At 50.5% G+C, this 21,114-nt stretch overlaps 1 protein-coding gene across 2 annotated transcripts; it reads right to left on the bottom strand.

Annotated features, from left to right (window-relative positions):
* Positions 1-1,562: 1,562 nt before the first annotated feature.
* Positions 1,563-19,507, bottom strand: WDR61 (WD repeat domain 61). 2 transcript variants are annotated; one of them, XM_042987842.1, is made up of 11 exons: positions 19,432-19,507; positions 16,655-16,705; positions 15,911-15,938; positions 14,325-14,430; positions 13,774-13,946; positions 7,075-7,223; positions 6,795-6,888; positions 5,616-5,709; positions 4,277-4,369; positions 3,494-3,572; positions 1,563-1,794 (listed from the first exon to the last, which is right to left on the bottom strand). In XM_042987842.1, exons 2-11 carry the CDS (start codon positions 16,664-16,666, stop codon positions 1,705-1,707), a joined length of 918 nt encoding a protein of 305 aa, XP_042843776.1. In that variant the 5' UTR covers positions 16,667-16,705; positions 19,432-19,507; the 3' UTR covers positions 1,563-1,704. The 2 variants fall into 2 exon arrangements, with proteins under 2 accessions (XP_042843776.1, XP_042843777.1); XM_042987843.1 differs by lacking the exons at positions 13,774-13,946; positions 14,325-14,430.
* Between the last annotated feature and the right edge of the window lie 1,607 nt (positions 19,508-21,114).

Here is a 21,114-nt window from a genome sequence, read left to right as displayed (position 1 = left end):
TGTCGGCTGCGTGGCGGAGGGCTTCCTGCTCCCGTGATGCTGCTTTGGCGAGAAGCGCGTGGACGGGCTCTGCCGTGCCTGCGGCATGGGCCACCGCTGTAAATGCTGGCCTGCTCCGAGGGACAACAGCTATTGCTTCACTCCCAGCAGGCCGACCGCAGCTCACGTTTAGGGTTGCCTCAGGCTCTAGCTGTTCCTGGCCCGGTCCTTCCATGGCGGTCAGGAGAAACTGCTCCCTAAGCCACTGGGCGGGCTAAAGCCGAGGCCGCTTGTATGTTCCACCCTCCTTGGTTCGGCAGAAGCGGAGTTCACCGCAGACCCGGGGCCGCCCCCAGCAGGGTCGAAGGGCACAGGAGGCCTGCGGCAGTCAGGGCGAGCGGCTGGGGGGACCAGGCATTGCTGGCTGGGGGGCTGGGGGGCGGGGCGGTGGGGGTGTTGGGCATAACTTCCTCAAAATAAGGAGAGAGCGAGCCCCCCTCACCCCAGGCCTGCTTTGACCACTGGTCAGGACAGACCTAAAGCCTCCTTTTCCAACTCAGCCTGTGTGGAAATCCATTCACAAATGGACCACGGTTCCAGGGTGTTGTTTCTGTGCTGTGACTCCCCCTGCCGTCGAGAACTGCTGTTGATGGGGCACAACTACGTCCAGCCCCTTCCTTGGCGCGTCAGTGGGATCTGGAAGGTGTTGCTTAAAACGTACTCCACCTGTACACTTGTCACTTTACAATTAAAACTGAGCTGGTATGAGAGATGCTTCTGGTTTTTTAAATGATCTCGAGCTCAAACGAGGGGTGTTAAGTGCCTCACCTGGAGATCTGATGGGTCGGCCTCCACTGTCCTGGAGCTTGTAATTGGAGTGAGAAGGGCAAGCGTCAGCTATGGGCGACGGCTGTGGAAAGGAGGGGGCAGCCATAAAAGCGCCCCCTGTGGGTGTGGGGGGCGGGGGCGCTACAGGCAGAGGAAACGTCAAGGGCTCTGTGGTTACAGGAGGGCGACCAACGTCGAGAGGCAGGAGAGGGAGGTGATGGGGGTCTGGGAAAAAGCCACGACCGGACTTACAGGCACACGAGGTTCTTAATAAACAGCAGCAAGCTTCAGAGTGCTAGCCATTTCCATGCCAACCAAGTTCAAGTGGCTGCTGAGAGAACCGAAGTGCTGGTCCTCCGGGGAAACCGAGGCAGGGCTGGAGCCCACAGACGCTGTCAAGGCAGCCTCTCTAAAGTTAACACAGTGCACAGTGCAGCAGCGGACGTTTTCAAAACACCAAGTAGATGCCCAGGAAGGTAGGACTCTGAACATTCTCACCCGGCCAAATATCCTAACCCTGTTTTATCAAACCGCTTCTGTGTGACTCGGCACCCTGGAGGAGGGAGCCTGTGCCTCTAAACTGCAAGTTCATTAAGTGCCTGGGTCCCTTCATCTCTGGGGCAGTTACCTGCTTTCGCACGATGCCGACTTCCCCCCGCTCTCCTGCCGGCCGCAGGGTGCACAGGAGAAGTATGTTCAAGAACACCGGTGTCTGGGTCACGAACACTGTTAAAGTATGAACAGCATTTCCAATAAAACGTGAAAAGATTTATATTGTATCTACAAAATTTAAGTTTCTGCTACAATAAATGCTCTATTTTGTTAAGCTAGGAAGGTAAGGAATGTCACGATCAATGTATACATTCTCTTTGCAGCATTAGTCTGGGAGACTGGTGTTCACACTGGGCAATCATAGATGTGAATTTCCTGGTCGTCACCGACAGACACAATTTTTGAGCCATTTCCATTGTATTTTACTCCCCAGACCTGTAAATCCAATAAAAAGAAAAAACAAAGTTGTCATGTCTTTATTCTTTATGAACAAACATCCTCCTCTATTCTCATCATACCAAATCTAGAAAAACACCCAAAGGACGGTGTTCCGTGTTTTCTGAACCAGCAAGAATGGGGCGTTTTCTTTAACGGGATTATCTGGCATTGCTCCTGTCATCATCATTCCCTCACCTCCCATACTCGTCATATCTCATTTCTAAACACAAATCTGTGTACCTACAAACCTTTCAAGATTCAGAACCCGAGGAAGGACCTAATGTCGTGAAGATGGAACCCACAGGGGACGGGCATGGGCTTGCGTTTGAAAGAAAAAGGCCCCAGGACCATCCCCAGGGCATGACCTCAGGGGCACCTCACCTAACGCTGTGCCCCCCGCCCCCCAGCCAACGATTCTCCCCTGTGACTAGAGGCCTCAAGCTGGAAAACTAGACGTCACGGGGCACTGATTTTACTCGCTGCGTGTTCAAGTGCACAGTCACACCGCCTTCCCGACAAAACACACGGCTGGAGTTCCCTCAGGTCAGCCTGTCCCTCTGACCCCAAGTGGGGCGGGGGGGGGGGGGGGGGGGTCCAGCCGCGATCTCAGCGTTGCCACCGGGTGGGCTGATGGCCTCACTGCCACCCAAACACCACCTCCGAGACCACCCCACTCAGCCTCTCGCACGGGGAAACGCGGCCAGCCAGGGGGGTTTACTCCCACGGCAGAATGTTTAAATCCAGAAGTGAAGTATCAAGACTGAATTCCCTCAACTCTGTTAGCACTGATTTAAGATCAAACGGAAAAAAGCATGAACAATTATGTTAACTTTAAGCTGCATTCCAAAGGGGACACGGGGCGCCTGGCTGGCTCAGCTGGTGGAGCCTGTAACTCTTGATATTGGGGTTGTGAGTTCAAGCCTCAATGTTGGGCCTATATACAGATTATTTAAACAAATATAAAATTTAAAAAAAGAAAGCATCATCATAAAAACTACTATGTATTGAAAGTCAACTTTTTTACTGCCTTGGGCATTTTATTTTTTACACTAACCAGTTTCCCAACACTTGCTAGTCTAAATGGCTGGGGCCGGCAGCACTGGCCTCATGGGGAGCCGGGTAGAATGCAGAGCCCCAGGCCCCACGCCAGACCTACTGAGTGGGCCTCTGCCTTCCACCGGAGCCTCCACTCACCTCCACACTGGCAGAGACAACAAGGCCCCCAGGAAAAGAGAGCCCCCTTTTCCTCATTTAAACACTGATGCGAAAGTTATATCGATAAAGCCAAACAACCCATAAGAAATCGTGGCTTTGAGTATGTTAAAAAAAAAAAAAAGAAGGAAAGAACAAGAAAAGAAAAAGATCACATCGCTTCATCACTTCTGTGGGCAGCTCCAAAAACGACAAGTGCCGACTTGTGGGGAAGGCCCTTCCCGAGCTGCACGGCAGGCCACACCTGGAACAGCGCTCCCGGCGGGCCCCCGGACGGCTGTGTGGCTACCGCCACGTTCTCACGCCTCTCGGCTCGCTAGGCTGCCAGCACATCGGCGGCACCCGCAGCCCAGACAGCACACAGGATGCTGGCTGGCTAGACACTGAGCAGGGAGCCCCAAGGCCCCGGCAGCAGGTCGGGGAAAGGGGGGGGCAGGTGCAGTGCTCAGGCAACGCCAGCGGACACGAAGGAACTGGGCCATACCTGATCCTGGTGATCAAAGAAGGTGTGAACGCAAGTCCTCGTTCCAACGTCCCAAACTTTCACACTTTTGTCAGATGAACTGTTTTAAAAAAGGGAACATTAGTATCAGAACAGTTTTCATCCCGGTTTTAAAGTCGGAAGCAATGTGACCGGAAATCCCACCCTCCTGTCACCTACACTCTACCTAGCTGTACTCAGTGGCCAGCCTGGGCCCCGGGGGTGGGGGGTGAGGGTCCCGGTGCCGGCATCTCCGTGGCTTTCCCCACGCACGGAGCAGCCATTTCCCTGAAGTTCTCGTCTGCCCCGCCCTCGTGCAAGTGCCCTCAGCAGGAGTCTCAGACACCTGTGTCTGTTTCCGGATTGAGGGGGCCTGTCACAGCCTCCAAATGGAGGCTCGCTCCTGCAGGAAGAGGCTTCCGTAGCCTCTGAGCACTGTTATTAAACTGTCTGTCTCAAATCTTTCACCTGTCCTGGCCGTCCCGGGCTGGAATAACACTGGGCTCTCAAAGCACAACATTCTGCAAACAGACCTACGTATTTTAAGTTACGATCGGAATACAGGCATCCACTCCTAAAGTAACTACGTGCGGAAGCCTAGACTGAAAACAGTCCACCTTCGATCCCGCCAAGGACAACTGCCTTCACAGCTTCAAACAAAACCCAAAACCAGTGAGGAAACCCGTCTACAAAAAAGGGTCAGACCATCTTCAAATTTTAAGGTGATTCCTAAAAGACCATCTACATCTTCCCAGCATTTAAGGAAGTGCCAAAAATCGAAAGTACCTGGAAACAAAGTGAGTATCGTCAGGACAAAAGGCGACATTCAGCACCCACGACGCGTGGCCACTCAGTGTTCCAGCCAAGTTGGCGTGTTGTCTGAAATGGGGAAGTTTCAATCAAAATGGAGAGGGAACAAGTCTGTATGGCTGCATTAGCACAAAATGTGTGAATTTCCCCTGACAGCAAAGAGTACTATTGAAGCTGAGAGCTTAAAAGCTCAAAATAAAGGAACCACATTCTAGCAGCTCAGCAAGATGACTCCGGAGACAGGACCTGAGGGCCGCCAGGGGCAGGCAGGCCACCTCAGACAGCAGCAGGCTCTGACCCCGACCGCACCATTTCCACCATATCCAAGGGAGGTGTCCACATCCACTCCACAACAGACGTGGCCTGCATACGCCATTCTCTTGTAAAGTTTATTTTTGACAGAAAAGCCCATGGGCAAGCAGAGGAGGAGCAGAGAGAAAGAGACAGAATCCCAAGCAGACACCACACTGAAAGCGCCAGCCCCGAGTCCTAACAAGCCAGTACACTGGATAGAGGCGCCCCCTGAATCTAACCAGCCAGCACACTGGACAGAGGCACGCCCCGCGTCCTAACACCCCCAGTCAGCTTGTCAGAAGCCACAGCCCCAAGATCAGCCTTGCTGACCATTTTTTGTCTTCCAAAAGCTGCTAGAAGTACTCCTACTGCCCAGCAGCTCCCGAAAAACCCTCACAGGCCCAGGTGTGGGCTTGCACACAGACGGTCAGGGTTGTGGAACAGACAGATGGCAGCAATCTTAGCACCCATTCATCGCTGGGGCACGGAGAAGTGTGACGTGTGCCTCCAGGGGATCAGGACACCACATTCGGAAGCCGTGAACCAGAGGCACACAGGTCTCAGTACTGAGTCAAAGTGTCAAGCACACAAACACCTCTCAGGGGAGACTTGTGGGGGGAACAGGATGGGGAAAAGCCCAGGAGAAAGGGGCCTTGCACAAGCTGACGGTGACAGACGGCCACGACCTGAAGAGAGCGATCACTCTCTCTTATGCCTCCTCACCCGCACATTACTCACCTGCCAGAAGAAATTTAAAGTCAGAGAGCCCCACAAGAGGCAGGACAGCTGAGAAAAGGCAAGAAAGACCCCACCCTGGCAGGCAGATGGTGCACATCTCCCTCCCGGACATTCCCAGTTCGAGGACGGGGGTGTGATGGGGGAGGAAGGCCTGAGGCTCTGCACACAAGCCCCCGAGGGACCCGGGAGAAGGGCTGGATACTCGACAGGACTCCTCCAAGCAGTGGGAGACAAGACGGACACTGGTACTGGGCGAGAAGCCCGAGTCTCCGTGGCAACTTACACATCATAGATCTTGATGTAGCCGTCATCTGAGGCAGTGACGAGCAGCTGAGAATCCGGGGAGAAGGTCAAGGAGCGGATGGGCATAGCATGGCCTGAAATTCACAAAGGCCCCGTTAGTCTCCCCCCACGGGCTCCCCACTGACAGCGTCCCTTTTAACGACCACAAGTATCTGAGCCGCACTGCCCAGGTGCTTTTCGTCAGAGAGGGAGGGGAATGACTGGATGCACCCCTCCTCCTAATGTTCTGGAAACATCCATGCAATCCAGGCCCCATCCTCCTGGAGCCACCTCTCCTCAGTTCCCTTCCTCACCAGCTGGACCTCAGCACACATGGCTTGGGAAAAACTCCTCTACTACAAATATGGACAAATAAGGAAACACACATTGCTTCTGATCTGTATGAACAAACAGGACGCGGTTTCCCTACCAAATCCTGTGTTGTAAACAATAAACTGAGGAGGTAACGTATGCATGTGCCTGCCAGGATGGGGTCCTTCTTGCCTTTTCTCAGCCATCCTGCCTCTTTTGGGGCTCTGTGACTTTAAATTTCTTCTGGCAGGTAAGTAGTGCGTGGGTGAGGAGGCATAGGAGAGAATTCAGAATTCAAACTAGTACAAAAGAGCACAGGGCAGAGGCGCGTTCAGCGTCCAACTCCTGGTTTCAGCTCAGGTCACGATTTCACAGTTGGTGGGTTTGAGCCCCGTGTCGGGCTCTGTGCCGACAGCATGGAACCTGTTTTGGATTCTCTCTCTCTCAAAATAAATAAAGATGTAAAACAGCACAGGCTAGAAGCCTCTGTCCCATCCACCATGCTTGACAGGGCTCGCACCCACACCCTGAGGCCAGCAGAGCAGAGGGCAGGCAGGGCGCTTTCACCCGCCGTCAGATTCTTGACAAAACTGGTTTTTAATCACGACTTTCTGTAGAACCAAACAAGACAGAAACGAAATTCTCATACAGCTGAGATACACTAACACAAAAAGTGAGTAAGCCTGTTCACCAAAACAAGCGCTCAACAGGGGTACAACTCCGACCACACACTAAGACCTGGAGGTGCCTCGGACTTCCAACTGAGATAGTATAAAGCTCATTTGTCATTTAGTAGCATTTTAATAAAAGAACAATTCTTCCTCTGTGGTCGGATAACCCCGTTTGCACAAAAGAAAATGAGCCATACCTTCCAGCGTGTGCAGGAGTTTTCCAGTTGCAATATCGAAAATATTGATGATTCCGTCTATGGCTCCACTGGCCAGGTACTTCCCATCAGGACTCTGTGGAGAACACGCGGAGAGCACCTGAGACTCCGTGTTGTTAGGCCATGCCCAGCAAACGTCGGCAAATCCCCTGCTCGCCACACCCCACGCCCGCCAGACAGCTGCCTGCCCCCAGCACGGCCACAGGCCGGAGGCACAGACTGCAAACAGTGGGAGACCGAGAAGAGAGCAAGGTTTCCTTACATATGCAATACTAAGAATGAACTTTCCTCTGGTGTCCAAAGAATATTCCTTTTTCCCACTTTCCACACCAAAAATGTTCACTTTTCCCACATGAGTTCCTGTGGCCAGATACTGGGAATCAGGGGAAAAGGCCAAAGTCCAGGCATCCACTGAACAGAAAGAAAGAAAAAAAAAACACAATGAGAAAAGATGTGACCTTAATTTTAAAAACTTTTTTTTAAATGTTTTTATTTTTGAGACAGAGAGAGACAGAGCATGAGCAGGGGAGGGGCAGAGAGAGGGGGACACACAGAATCTGAAACGGGCTCCAGGCTCTGAGCTGTCAGCACAGAGCCCGACGTGAGGCTCGAACTCACGGACCGTGAGATCGTGACCTGAGCCGAAGTCGGACGCTCAAGCGACTGAGCCCCCCAGGCGCCCCAATTTTAAAAACTTTTAAAGTTTTACCAAAAGATACATTTTTAAAAGATTAGAAATCATGTCCTGATTCAAAAACCTATGTGTAAAGGTGTTAATTCTTTACCAACTTAGTACAGATCTACTTAAATTTTAATAAAAACAGGACGGACAAGTGTCAACAAGGATATCGAGAAACCCAAATCCTGATACACTGGTGTGACCACTCTGAAAAACATTTCAAGTTTTTGTTGTTAATTTTAATCACTGGGGGCTCATCCTAAGCGCACCCCTTCATCCCATCACCTATTTAACCCACCCTCCACCTCCCTCCCCTCTGGTGACCAGCAGTGTGTTCTCTATAGTTAAGAGTCTGTTTCTTGGCTTGTCTGTTCCCCACCCCCCCCATCTGCTCATTTGTTTCTTAAATTCCACATACAAGTGAGGTCACATGGTATTTATCCTCCTCTGACTCATTTCACTGAACATGATACTCTTCCTAGATCCACCCATCTCATTGCAAATGGCAAGATCTCATTCTTATGACTAATATTCCACTGTATATGTATCACCTCATCTGTATCTATCCACCAGTCAGTGGACACTGGGGCTGCTTCCAGATCTTGGCTCTTGTACATAATACTGCTGTAAACATATGGGTACATCTATGCCTTTGAGTCAGTGCTTTGTATCCTTCAGGTAAACACTTAGTAGTGCAATTGCTGGATCACAGGATAGTTCTATTTTTAACTTTCTGAGGAACCGCCACACTCCTCTCCACAGTGGCTGCACCAGCATCCCCACCAATGCAAGAGGTTCCCCTTTCTCCGTATCCTCGCCAACACTCGTTACTTCTTATGTTGATTTTAGCCGTTCTGACAGGTGTGCGGTAGTATCTATCGTGGTTCTGATTTGCGTTTGCCCGATGACGAGTGACACTGAGGATCTTTCACGTGTCTGTTGGCATCCGGATGTCTTCTTTGGAAAAGTGTCTGTTCATGTCTTCTGCTCATTTTTATTTTTAAATTTTTTTTAAATCTTTATTTATTTCTGAGAGACAGAGAGAGACACAGTGTGAGCGAGGGAGGGGCAGAGACAGAGAGAAAGACACAGAATCTGAAGACAGGCTCCAGGCTCTGAGCTGTCAGTACAGAGCCCGACACGGGGCTCGAACGAACTCACAAGCCGTGAGATCATGACCTGAGCTGAAGTTGGATGCTCAACCGACTGAGCCACCCAGGCGCCCCCATGTCTTCTGCTCATTTTTAAACTGGATTATTTTGGGGGAGTGTTGGCTTGTATAAGTTCTTTATATATTTTGGATACTAACCCTTTATCTGATATGTCATTTGCAAATTTGTTCTCCCATTCCGGTGGCTGCCTTTTAGTTTTGTTGTTTCCTTCACTGTGCAGAAGCTTTATCTTGAGAAAGTCCCAGTAGTCTATTTTTGCTTTTGTTCCCCTTGCCTCAGGAGACGTATCTAGAAGGAAGCTGCTGCAGCCAATGGCAAAGACGTTACTGCCTGTATTCTCCTCTAGGATTACTATGGTTTCAGGCCTCACATTTAGGTCTTTAGTCCACTTTCAATTTATTCTTGTGTACGGCGTAAGAGAGTGGCCCAATTTTCCCAACACCGTTTGTGGAAGAGATTGTTTCCCATTGGACATTCTCTCCTGCTTTGTTGAAGATTAGTTGACCATACAGTTGTGTCCATTTCTGGGTTTTCTATTGTGTTCTACTGATCTATGTGCCTATTTTTGTGCCAGAATCATACTGTCTTGGTGATTACAGCTTTGTAGTATAGCTTGAAATCTGGAATCGTGATGCCTCCAGCTTTGTTTTGCTTTTTCAAGATTACTTTGGCTATTTGGGGTCTTCTGTGGTACCACACACATTTCAGGATTGTTTGTTCTAGCTCTGTGAAGAATGCTGGTGGTATTTTGATAGAGAGTGCATTAAATGTGTAGACTGCTTTGGGTAGCATAGACATCTTAACAATGTTTGTTCTCTCAGTCAATGAGCATGGAATGAAACCCATTTCTTTGCTTCCTCTTCAATTTCTTTCATCAGTGTTTTATAGTTTTCACAGTACAGGCCTTTCACCTTTTTGGGTGGGTTTACTCACAGGTATCTTATTGTTTTTAGTGCAGTTGTAAATGGGATTGTTCTCTTAACAGTCTGACAATTATTTTTATTTTTTAAAAATGTTTATTTTTGAGAGCGAGAGAGCACAAGCAGGGAAGGGGCAGAGAGAGACGGAGACACAGAATTTGAAGCAGGCTCCAGGCTCTGAGCTGTCAGCACAGAGCCCGACGCGGGGCTCGAACTCACGAGCCGTGAGATTACGACCTGAGCTGAAGTCGGCCGCTTAACCGACTGAGCCACTAAGGTGCCCCCAGTTTGACAATTTCTTAAATGCAAACAAGTACCACGACATCTGGCAGTTGCACTCCTGGATATCCACCCGAGAGAAATGAAAACACGTGTCCGCACAGACTTGGGCAGTGGTGTTCACAGCACCGCCCATAACGGTAAAAACCTGGAGAGAATCCAAATGTCCATCAAGTGCCGGGTGGGAGAACAAAATATTCTGCAACGTGGTAAGGGAACACTGTCCAGAAACAAAAAGGAGCTGCCGGCACACGCCACACCACGAATGAGCCCTGAAAACCTTACGCCGCAGAAAGACGGTGTAGAAGAAAACACCCTCCACCTACATGGAAGTTCTCCAAAGACAAAACTGCAGACACAGTGGGTCTGAGGCTGCCTGAGGCTGAGGCACACGCGGACTGCACGTGGACCTGAGGGGACGTTCTGAGGCGCGCGAGTGTTTTAAAACTGAACTGCAGAGCCGGCTGCACGGCCCCAGAGATTTACAAAAACTCGGTGAACCGCACACTCACCGTGGGTTAACCTGATGCTGCAATCACAGCAGTGAAAGCTTGCCTCAAGAAAGCTGCGAATAAAGGAACACGTACTGCCATAAACACTCTTCTGTTGTGCCATGATAGGACAGAGCGTTTGCCAAAATTAACAAGGAATAAGGACTGGAAAGATACACTGCGTTTTTTAAAGATCGCCTGTTTTTTCAGTCACACCATACAACGGAGTTAATTTCAAGAGCTCCGTTCAAATGTGACGCGTCACGGTGCTCCTCCCGCCGGACACAAGGGTCTGCAGACTCACGCGCAGTCGGGGTGAACAACTTGCTTCACATCTCTCTCTGGGGACACACCATTGGTGGCATTTCAGCATTTCCTTTCTAGGCTCTCTGGGAACCTCTTCCGAGGCCATCCCAGAGCTCCAGGGGCCTCGGGGTCCGGGCCTGGAGGCCAGGGAGTCATCTAGTTGCCCGGCTCCTGTCTGTCCCCTGGCCCACGTGCACTCTTGTATAGGAACGTGCCTAAGTCTGGCCACCCTCCCCTGACAGGACACAGCTTGTTAAAAGCACAGACAGACTCCCTCCCAAGTCGCTCTCCTCACGCCTGGGCTGGGCTCGAGAGGGCAGGCCCTTCCCAGCCCACGGGACGGAGGACAGGCTGCTGAGCTGGACTCCTGGCAGACAGGGGTCCCAGCACAGGTGGGTCAACAGTGTCTTCCAAGGGGTTTTAAAACAAAAATCCCTTGCAAATTTTAACACACTCAAAGGAGTAGCTCTATCGCTTTTCTTACAAAATGTTTTAAAAAGGAAATTAACTTCAGGGCACCTGGGTGGCTCAGTCAGTTAAGAGTCCGACTTCGGCTCAGGTCACGGTCTCACGGTCTGTGGCTTCGGCCCCGTGTCAGGCTGTGTGCTGACAGCTCAGAGCCTGGAACCTGCTTCAGATTCTGTGTCTCCCTCTCTCTCTGCCCCACCCACCCACTCACGCTCTCTCTCTTTCTCACTCAAAAATAAACATTAAAAAAATTTTTTTAAAAAAATGCTCAATCAAAAAAAAAATAAATAAAAATAAAAATAAATAAATAAATAAATAAATGCTCAATCAAGATCTGAAAAAGCTTTTGTAATCAACAGCTACTTTTTAATCTGTAAATGACTAGCATTTACTCTATAATAAGATTATGCTTTCTTGTTCCTATTATAATTAGCTGTTTACTGGAATAACAGTTTTTAGAGAATCTGATTTTTATTCCTTGCAGTTTAAAAGAATAACATTTCTGAATTATTTTTACAATTCCCTATTAACTGGTTTACAATATGGAATTTTTAGTACGAAATATCCTTATGCTCACAACTGAAGGAATTCTTATTCCTTATTCCCGCACCCTAAGATTTCTATCTGCATAACAGACATTCACTCTCGTAAGCCCCACCTCCCCAATGGGAGGGCAGCCCCCTGCCGTCCGGGCTGTCCTGCCATGGGGGGGCGAGGCCCTGGCTGCTCCCACTCGTCTTCCCAAGCGCCAGTGTGCTGGGGGCAGCATCTGTGTCTTCAGCCTCACTTCCTTCCTCAGGATCAGTGATTTTCTTTCTTTCCTTTTCCGTGGTGGTCAGTCCACATCCCCCAGGCATATTTCCCAGACAGGTACAGCTTCAGGGCCACGTCCCCGTATTCATTGTCCGGACGACTCAGCTGCTCCTCTGTCACCCAAGGAACTGCCATTTGGTGGCCAGGTCCGGTTCTGTGCAGATTCCTGAACCAAGAGAAATCCAGCCCCTTGACGAGTCTCTGCACCCTGTTTCTTTCCTAACAGTAACCTTCCAACGGGCACGTGCCTCACACACGGACGAGGCGCCCGCTGTTGACGGCACTGCTGGTCAGGGAAGGCCGGCTGCGTGCAGACCCACCCTCTTCCCTGGAACCAATCCAGCACTCATTTCTTCAACTGCAGCGTGCCCATGACCACGACAGCCATGCGGTGACCTCAGCGTCCTAGGTCTGGGGAAGGCCTGGGTGCCCAAGGTGAAAAGGCAGCAAGAGATCTGCCTCTTTCTCCTCTCCCTGGCTCTGTAACAGTCTTTGTAGATTTGGGGGCCAGTCTGGGACCCCAAGTCCTCCGTGAGTGACGTCGGCAGATAAGGACAGGGGCAAGACAACCACCTGGGGCGATCACAGTGTCCCCCATACGTAGCCTTTTCCAAATGCATATCCAGCCCACACACCCTGATAACTGTGCTTCAGTGGAAACAAACTAGGGTCTGGGCACGCATATCCTTTAAAAAGCTCCAGGGGTGAGCCTCACAGACCGGGGAGCCTTGCTTCTGAGGGAAAATACACGCAGTTTCCAGACAAGCTAGCCTCCTTACAAACCCTGGGACTACTATTCTTTCCAATATAAAGCCGGTTGTGGTTACTGAGCACAGCCAGTAGGGGGCAAACCTCCCCGGGGCTCCAACCAAGGGAGGTGTGCCAGGGAAACAGCTAAGCGGCTTCTCTGGGATCAAGGCAGGTGGCTCTCTGTGCTCTCTAGCGGCCATCACCCATTCTGGCGAACAGCCCCTGGTCACGAATGCCATACAGACATTTGTAAGTTGAGGGGACAAGGGATCCTGAGATGTCGCACTGCTTGTGCCACATGACCCGGCCCACCGAAATCATTAATCAAGGCTGATGGACAAGACTATGCTGTCCTACGATGCTTTAGATAAAATGAATGTTATTCCAGAAGTTTCCTGTCCCTCAAATACAGATCATAGGAGAGACTGCCATGATACAGACCTGAGAGGACACACTACTGTGGACAAGAGACTCCTATCAGGCAGGGCACATGTCAAATTAGAGCACGGCAAACAGAACCCCTAGACCATCCGGATACAGGTCCACACCCCCAAATCTAAAGCTTCTAAACAACTGTTTTTGAAACAGGGTTAATACCAAAATTTATTTGGCAGTGAAATCTCACCTGCGCAGACACACACACTCATGTTTCGTTGCTAAGATATTAATGCTCCCTCCAACTCCACAAAAGGTATCACATAACCCACAGCCCACACACCCGCATTATCCTCTCCAAGCCAAAAAATTCTGAACCTGGGTGGCTCAGTCGGTTAATTCTTGATTTCGGCTCAGGTCACGATCTCACGGTAAGTTCAAGCCCTGCGTCAGGGTCTATGCTGACAGCTCAGACCCTGCTTGTGATCCTCTCTCTCTCTCTCTCTCTCTCTCTCTCTCTCTCTCTCTCTCTCTCTCTCTCTCTCTCTCTCTCTGCTCCTCCCACACCCCCTCTCTCAAAATAAATAAGTAAACTTAAGAAAAAAAAGACAAATTAAAAAATCCTGAACTGTAAAACATACCTATCCCTAGAGGTTTTGAGAAGGAAGTGTGAATGTCTATTATCTTCCCTAAAAGCACAACTCTTACCAGGTCCTGCATCTATGGACTTTATCTGTTTGCCGTTTTCCAAGTCCCAGAGACGAATGTGAGCATCAAGAGAACTGGATGCAGCAATGGGCAGCGTGTGGCTGATGTCCACGGACACCACACCCAGTTGATGGCCCTCCAGACTCCACTGTAGGTCCAGCCTCTCATCACACCTTCAGCGGGGGACAGAGAAATGGGTTTCTTCACACACAACACGCTGTACCTGCCATCGGAAATTCTGGCCCCCGTGACTGTGCACTACCAGCGGTCTGTGACAGGCAGAATCAGAGGGGACCTGAAGAGCCACGGGACACCAAATGCGGCCAAGTTTTAACTGTGGGACTTTTTTTTTTTTTTTTTAACTATAGGGCCTTAACGTTGAAGAAGAGGAAAACAAGTGAGGAAAAAATCAGCTGCCTTTTTATACCACCAACTGCTACCGCTTTGTAGCTCAGAAAACAATTAATACTTTCCTGATTGCAACTTGGGGGAGTCCAGAAGCAAAACCCTAAACCTCACTTTCCAAGGCTGTCAGGGGAAAGAGCGCTCACCATTTCCAGACCTTCACCAGGTCATCCAGGGATCCCGTGACCACTGTCTCAGAGTTTTCTTTCTTGTTTGTCCCCCAGGCGACTGACCAAATGGCATCATCATGGGCTAGAATGGAAAGCAGTTCGTTTCAAAGTCTTCATGCAACTTCTAAACTGTTCTGAAGCGGAAATACCGCTCCAACGATTCTGAGGTCCATCCACCTGCCCCCACAGGCAAAGTGCCCTCCCACCAGCTCCCATCAGAACCGCAAAGGCACACATGAGCAGCCGAGGTTCTGAAGAAGCCGCTTACCCCTAATCACAGGTTCACCTGGCGGGAGGGAGCACTGGAACGATCCGGCGCAGCCCGCGTGCATCAGCCCGGAGCGGCTATCACTCGGTTAAAACTAGTGAAACCGGTGGGAAACTTTCACCCCCAACCAAAGACCTACACTTGATTAAGCCTTATCTCTTAGAGATCTTTAGAAACCAACAGGCAGTTCAACTGCAAACAGTACAGGTCCGGAAATAAATACCTCCATACTTGAGTTGCCTCTTGCCATCAAATGTCTATTATGCTTAACGAGTCAGTTACCACATTAATCTTTTTACAAGTATTACCTCAATCACAATAGCCCTATCAAGTAGCTGCTCATTTTACAGACAAGGAATCGGAGGCTGAGAGAAGCCAAGTAAGTCACCCAAAGTCAAAAGCCAAGGAGTGAAACTGGGACTCCAACCCAAACTACTAACAACTCAAGTGCAGCTTGAATCTGAAGTCCGCCAGCTGCATAGCCAGGGGGCCTGCCTGTCAAGTCTGCAGACCGAGCCTTTATTCGTCCCGGGAGCAGTGGTCAAGGAACACCTTCCCAAGACGTGAACGTAAGGGCCCCGAACAGCTGTGACTCACGTACGGCCCCGTGGCTCCAACGACTCGCCCACCCGAAGCCAGCCTGCTGCCCGGACGGCAGGAGCTGCACACCAGGCAGCCGACTGGCATGCCTCATTAGCTGGTTATTCACCCAACTTGGAAGAATGCTTTGGGCTTACACTTCAGGCTCCCGAAACGTCCCTACTTAGAGCGGAAGGGCTTTTATTAGGCGTTCCCGCAAACTCCTCCAGGCGCTACCTGACCCGTCCAGGTGTGCTTCACAGGTGCCCAGAGCCCAATATCCCTGGCAAGCTGCACTCCCGGACTGGACTCTGGCCTCCACCCCAGCCTCCCCCACTTTCATTAGGGTCAAAGCCTCTGCGCAAGTCCCCGCGCTTGTCTGAAATGGAAGAACCACAGTAAAGACTCCCAAGGCAAGTCCTGAGGCTCAAATGTTTCCTCTTTCACCCTGGGAGCTGGGAGGCTCAGAGCTGCACCTTCCTCAGGCGGGAAAGTTTCCCTCAGTCTATCATGTGACCCCTGCTTTGTCTTTTCTTTTCAGTTAGTTGTCTGGGGGCTTTTGCTGCAGTTTGTTTTTAAGTGTATTTGTTTTCAGCTGCTTCTGCCAGTTCTCCTGCAGAGAGCACGTCTGGGGACTGCGCGTCTGGTCAGCCCAGAGACTCGGGGACGACACAGTTCTCACAGGTGAGTGTGCCTGAACAGGCAGGCCCCTTACCTTGCTCCTGTTTGAAGAGAATACTGTACTGAAAAAGAACAGACGCCACGTTAGACCAACGGTCAGACTTCAGATGTATCCCGTTCCCTCCCCTAAAACGCCCCGGCGCCCAAGTCACCAGCCATCCCCCCCGGTAGATGTGGTTCCCCGTGTGAGCTACGTCCCCTGCCCCCACCCTGACCATCCTGCAGGCTCCCTGATTCCTGCTCATGTAAGACTTGCACAGTCGACTACACCAGAAAAAATCAGCTCTTACAGAAGCTGGGGTCTCTCCTCCCCCCACCCCTAGGACACTGATAAATTCCGTGCATTCCCTGCTCTGGTCACCAGGAGGCTCTGGGTCCAGTTTCCAGCCTAACTTCTGCAGTTGTATAAAACCACACAGCCCGCTTAACCTGTTACTGCTGTCCCTTTCCAATACTTTTTCTTTCTGGTTTTTAAGTACCAATTCTTTTAATTTTCATTTTTTTATTAAGTAAACCCTATGCCCAGCGTGCAGCTTGAACTCACAACCGTGAGATCAAGAGTCACATGCTCTACGCACTGAGCCGGCCGGGCACCCGCTGAGTACAAATTCTTTCAACGTGTCCGTAAACTAAGGTACAGGCTTAGTGCATTTTGGGTCACGCACTTCAGGAGCAGAGCAGGAATCAGAGGCTAGTTTCCTGACCACACACCCAGACAACATTCTGGGCCCCAACCTGCCAGAGACCAGCTGAGTCTACTCCCCACCATAGGCCTTACCTGGTTGGTCATCTCCTCGACCAAGGATGAAGGGCTAACGGCCAGACAGTTCTGCGGAAACATCAGGGCTTCAGTAAGGGGGTGTCATCAGGACAGAGGGGGATACACGAGGTTGCCCTTATCAAGAAAAAAAGGCAACCCTCTGCCACAGCGCTGCCCTGACCTTTTCTATGGATTGGCCCCAGGGGCCCCTTCACCAGCCCTGCCGGGTGGTGTGAGCTCCCCTGGAGCCCAGGGACCCCAGTAACACCCACCCCATGCCGGGTGTTCCTCTCCCCAAGTCTGACTATAGACAGGGACCAGCCTCCCTCCCTTGTTGCTCTTCAGGGAGACAAAACCACAGGCTCTTTTATTTTTAAATATTATTTATTCAAAACCGAACAAGCAAATATGTGGGAACAAAGCTGTTACAGCCTCTGAAGGGGTCACGAGCACATGAATGAGGTCAGCAGCTGCAGACACGCATCTCCCAAAAGGCAGCAGAGTCTTCAAGGACTTGGCTCAGCTAACACAAACTCACTTTAAGAACAAATTGAATTTCTCAGGCTATAATTGTCCTTGTTATTACGTGTGTGTGCCACAGACCCCTCCGGCAGCCCTGCAAAACCTATAAACCCCTTCTCGGGACTTTTTAAATACACGGGACTAGAAAGGAAACCGAGCACTGTCAATTCTTGGTATTCAAGGCTGTCATGTTGTACATGACACCCAATTAGCGAAGACTGACCCCACTGCTCCCAGGAGAAATGGGCAAGCCGCCTGTAACATTTTTGTCAACCGACCAACACATAACTCGTGCTATGTGTGATTCTGGTTAAAGGCCGCTTACGTGATACGTATTGCTAATTCCTCAGTTTTGAACTCACTGCCGACGGCAGCATCACTCAAGCCCAACTGAAACGTATCCAACACACGCGTTTTCTCCGTAAGGCACCTCGCGGCCTTCTTGCGCTGAGAACACTAACATGCCACTTTAGCACAGTGCTCAGGGGCCATTTTAAACAGTGATGTCACCGGCAAAAAGCATAAAAATGCAAAAGCCATGACACTAAACAGCCTGGAAACGAGAACCCTTGTTAACTAACACAGGAGGGCTGAGACAAGAAGGCAGTGTCGCCTCAGTCAGCTGTAGCTGAGAATGTGTCAGGCGACCCAAACTTTTTGCCACCGTGCACTTGTCTGTGACAGACCACGAAAGCACTGCAAGTACTGACTTTGGGGCCACAAATAATTTCAGTGTGTAGGCAAATTTGCAGGTACAGAATCTGGAATAACAAGCATGGATCAACCGAAATAAAATGTTATCAAAATACAAATATTAAATTGTTGATAGCATACCATACGTGACTATTAACACAGAGCATGACTTAGCATCAAGTCTAATAACTAGTACAATTCTGAAGTCGTGACGAACTTACGTCCAGGGAATATGTGACGAACATATCGTAAAATATGGAAACATCTGTGATTTCTATTGGTGACAAAGTCACCCTGTTAATACTGTGGTTTGCTGCCTACATTCATAACTGGAGGAAAGGCTAAATTTCAGTTAGAGATTAGAGGACATAAAAATGTGGCTTTTCTTATCCACTTTCAGGCCCCCCTCAATTCTACCCAGGGACAGCAGAAACCACACAACTAAGGCATTCAGGTTACTCGCTTTAAATGTGCAAATCCCAAAAGGCCACCGTGAAGGTTTTCCAAGGATGAGAGGAAAAACAAACAACTTCTAAATAACCCTTGTCTATGAAGATCTCAATCAGGTTGGTAGTGCTTCACTCATCCGTGGCCCAAGAACGGGGTCCTGCCCAGGGTAGGAATGACGATATGGAGCTCAAGCCAGGGCTGCTGCCCCATGAAGCCCAGGCCTGCCCTCCTCCCTTCCCACCCGGATCTCATGCTTGGCAACAGGGGAACAAGAAGGATTAGGAACACCTGCAGGACGCCAACTTCCAAGGAGCCCCCCTCCTGCCCCAGGACAAAGGGGAGCTTCTGTGGAGGAGTGACATTTGAGGGCTGGCCATGAGTCAGGCCCTGCTTCAGGTTCCACCTGGGGACTGGCCCACTGAACCCTCGCACCCCAGTGAGTAGGTATTCGTGGTCCCACCTGCGCCTTCCTGGTAACCTTGCAGAGCTTAAGGAAGCCTCGGAAGATTGTTCCGAGGGCAAACGGGGGACACAAGCTACATCACCTCCTCCTTCATGCTCTCCTAACAGGTCATTTGAGAGCGGAGAGGCCCCCAGAACCTCTTTTGCCACCTCCTCTGTTTAGGGAACTTCCCCCCGATTTCCCAGGCGGAATTCGTTGCTGTTTCCAAAGCACACTGCACGTGCAGTTTGTACAGTCTGCCTGCCAATTTGTGCAGCTTGTACAGGCAGGTTCGTAACCCACGAAGCTAGGTGGCACGCGAAGGGACGAGAACCCAGGGACCCAGCCTGTGCTCGCACCTATCCGCTCCCCAAGAGGACAGCGTGGCCCAAGGCCCGGAAAACTTCCGTTTACGGTCACAGAGACTTCTCCCGAGAAACCAGCCCTAACCCCGAGGCTGCACAGAACAGTCTCAGGATGCAAGACGAGGCCACCTACGGCCCTCCTCTCGGGCCCCGCACGCCGAGAGGCAGCCAGGACGCAAACAGTCACAGAAGCCACCTTCGGGCCCCGCGGCCTGGAGTACCCCGGAGCAAACCAGATCGGAGGCTGCCTCCGGCCCCCCCTCGCTCCTCCGGCCCGCGGCCCCCGCCACTGGCATCCCCAACCGGCGAGCACGTCAACTCACCGCCGCCCCACCGGCTGCGCTGCCCGCCGCACTTGTGACGCGAGCTCGGAGCGACGGCGTCGCGCACCGATGAGCTTAGGGGGGCGTGGCAGCATGTCGCCCCGCCCCCTCCCCGGGGCGCAGGCGCGCGACTCGGCACCGCCTACCGACGCGGCTTCACGCTCCCGGCCCCGCCCCTGAAGGTTTCTGCCACCTGCGGGTGGGGGCGGTGGGCTTCCGTTTCTCAGGGTTGGACTCCCGCGGGAGCCCCCCTACCCAGGTGGAGGCTGGAGTCCCTCCCCCCCATTCCGATGGAGAAGAGGCGGGGGTCGCCGGTCCCACAGAAGTGCCCCCTCCGGATGGAGGAAGGTGCGAAAGCGATGTGTGTCTGGGGGTGGCCCCTGAAAGCCCAGCCCTGAGACAGATGCAGTCTCTCCTGATTAAAACTGGGGTTGTAACCAAAAAAGATTCTAGTAGGTGATGATAGTGAAGTGCGGTCACAGTGAATGCATGCCCCTGAAGTCTCCCTGGAAGTTAGAGCTTCACGGGATCTAGGTTATCAGGACTGCAATTCTATGATTGATTTCAGAAAACTGTTAGACTGCACAATTGTTTATTCTTACAATGGCATGAAGTTCATCTTTGGGGACTTTTGGAGGAGGCTGTGTTGCCCTGAAATTGCTTAATAGACACACAAGTCTCCCAGGGCCCATTGTCTGATCCTCAGTAATTCCTTCAGTGACACCTCTGCCATGGAAACCATCCAGCCCCAGTGGATCCCCTGCATGTCACTGGTTTGGAAAGCTTGGGTCAAAGCCAGCAGGCTTCCAGACGTCCTGGATTGTTAAAATTCTTATTCGGTGCCTCTTAAAAACCAAGCTATTCCTGTAACCATTCTGGATATGTTTGATCACAGGACATTTGCCCCTAAGGCTAAGAGAGAATGTACAAATTACATCTTCAGGCCAGCGGAGTGTGTCTTTGAATTGGAGGCAATTCCCATGACCTCGACCAAATGCTGAGTGGACCCTGTTCAGACACATCCCACGAAGCCAAATACACAGAAACTGGCCCTGCAATGGCTGGGACCCAGGCTCTGAAAGTGCAGAGAGGACTTAACATCAGTCCCCCAAAGCACTGGTGGTTAGCAGTGAAATGAATAATCCTCTGGCCTTCTGGACAACCAGTTGCCTTAGTTTTGGCCAATCTGCGTGTTTGTTTTTGTCGGCAAAATTTGTGGGTTTCTCTGGTTTTTGAAAATAGACTGATTATTATGTGACCACTCCCAAACCAGGATAATGGGATCACCTTTACTTTGACTTTTAGCTTTTAAATATAAACAAGTATCTTTGAAGACTTCCACTTTAAGAATGGTAAAATTGTGGCTATCAAAAGTGCCTCAAACTATATAAGTAAGTGAACTTTAATCTGTATGATTTGGGCTTAGGTGGATATTTCTTCTTTTTCTGTGCATTGACTATAAATCCCCCACTTCAAGATTATCCTAAAAGTACACTGATCACTTTTGCGCGTCTTAATTTTATCTGTTGTCGGATTCCTAAGGCTTTCACTCATCTATTTGCTTGCTTCCAAATCTGCCAGTCTTCAGTTCCAATGGAAGTAAATTGGGTATCAACTCAAATTTTGTCAGGCATTATAGTTGTTCTAAATAAAAATTCAATTCATCATCTTCTAAAAATGAAA

Source organism: Panthera tigris, chromosome B3 (genome assembly GCF_018350195.1).
Source record: "Panthera tigris isolate Pti1 chromosome B3, P.tigris_Pti1_mat1.1, whole genome shotgun sequence".
Classification (NCBI taxonomy): Eukaryota; Metazoa; Chordata; class Mammalia; order Carnivora; family Felidae; genus Panthera; species Panthera tigris.
This window is presented reverse-complemented; position numbering and strand designations above follow the sequence as displayed.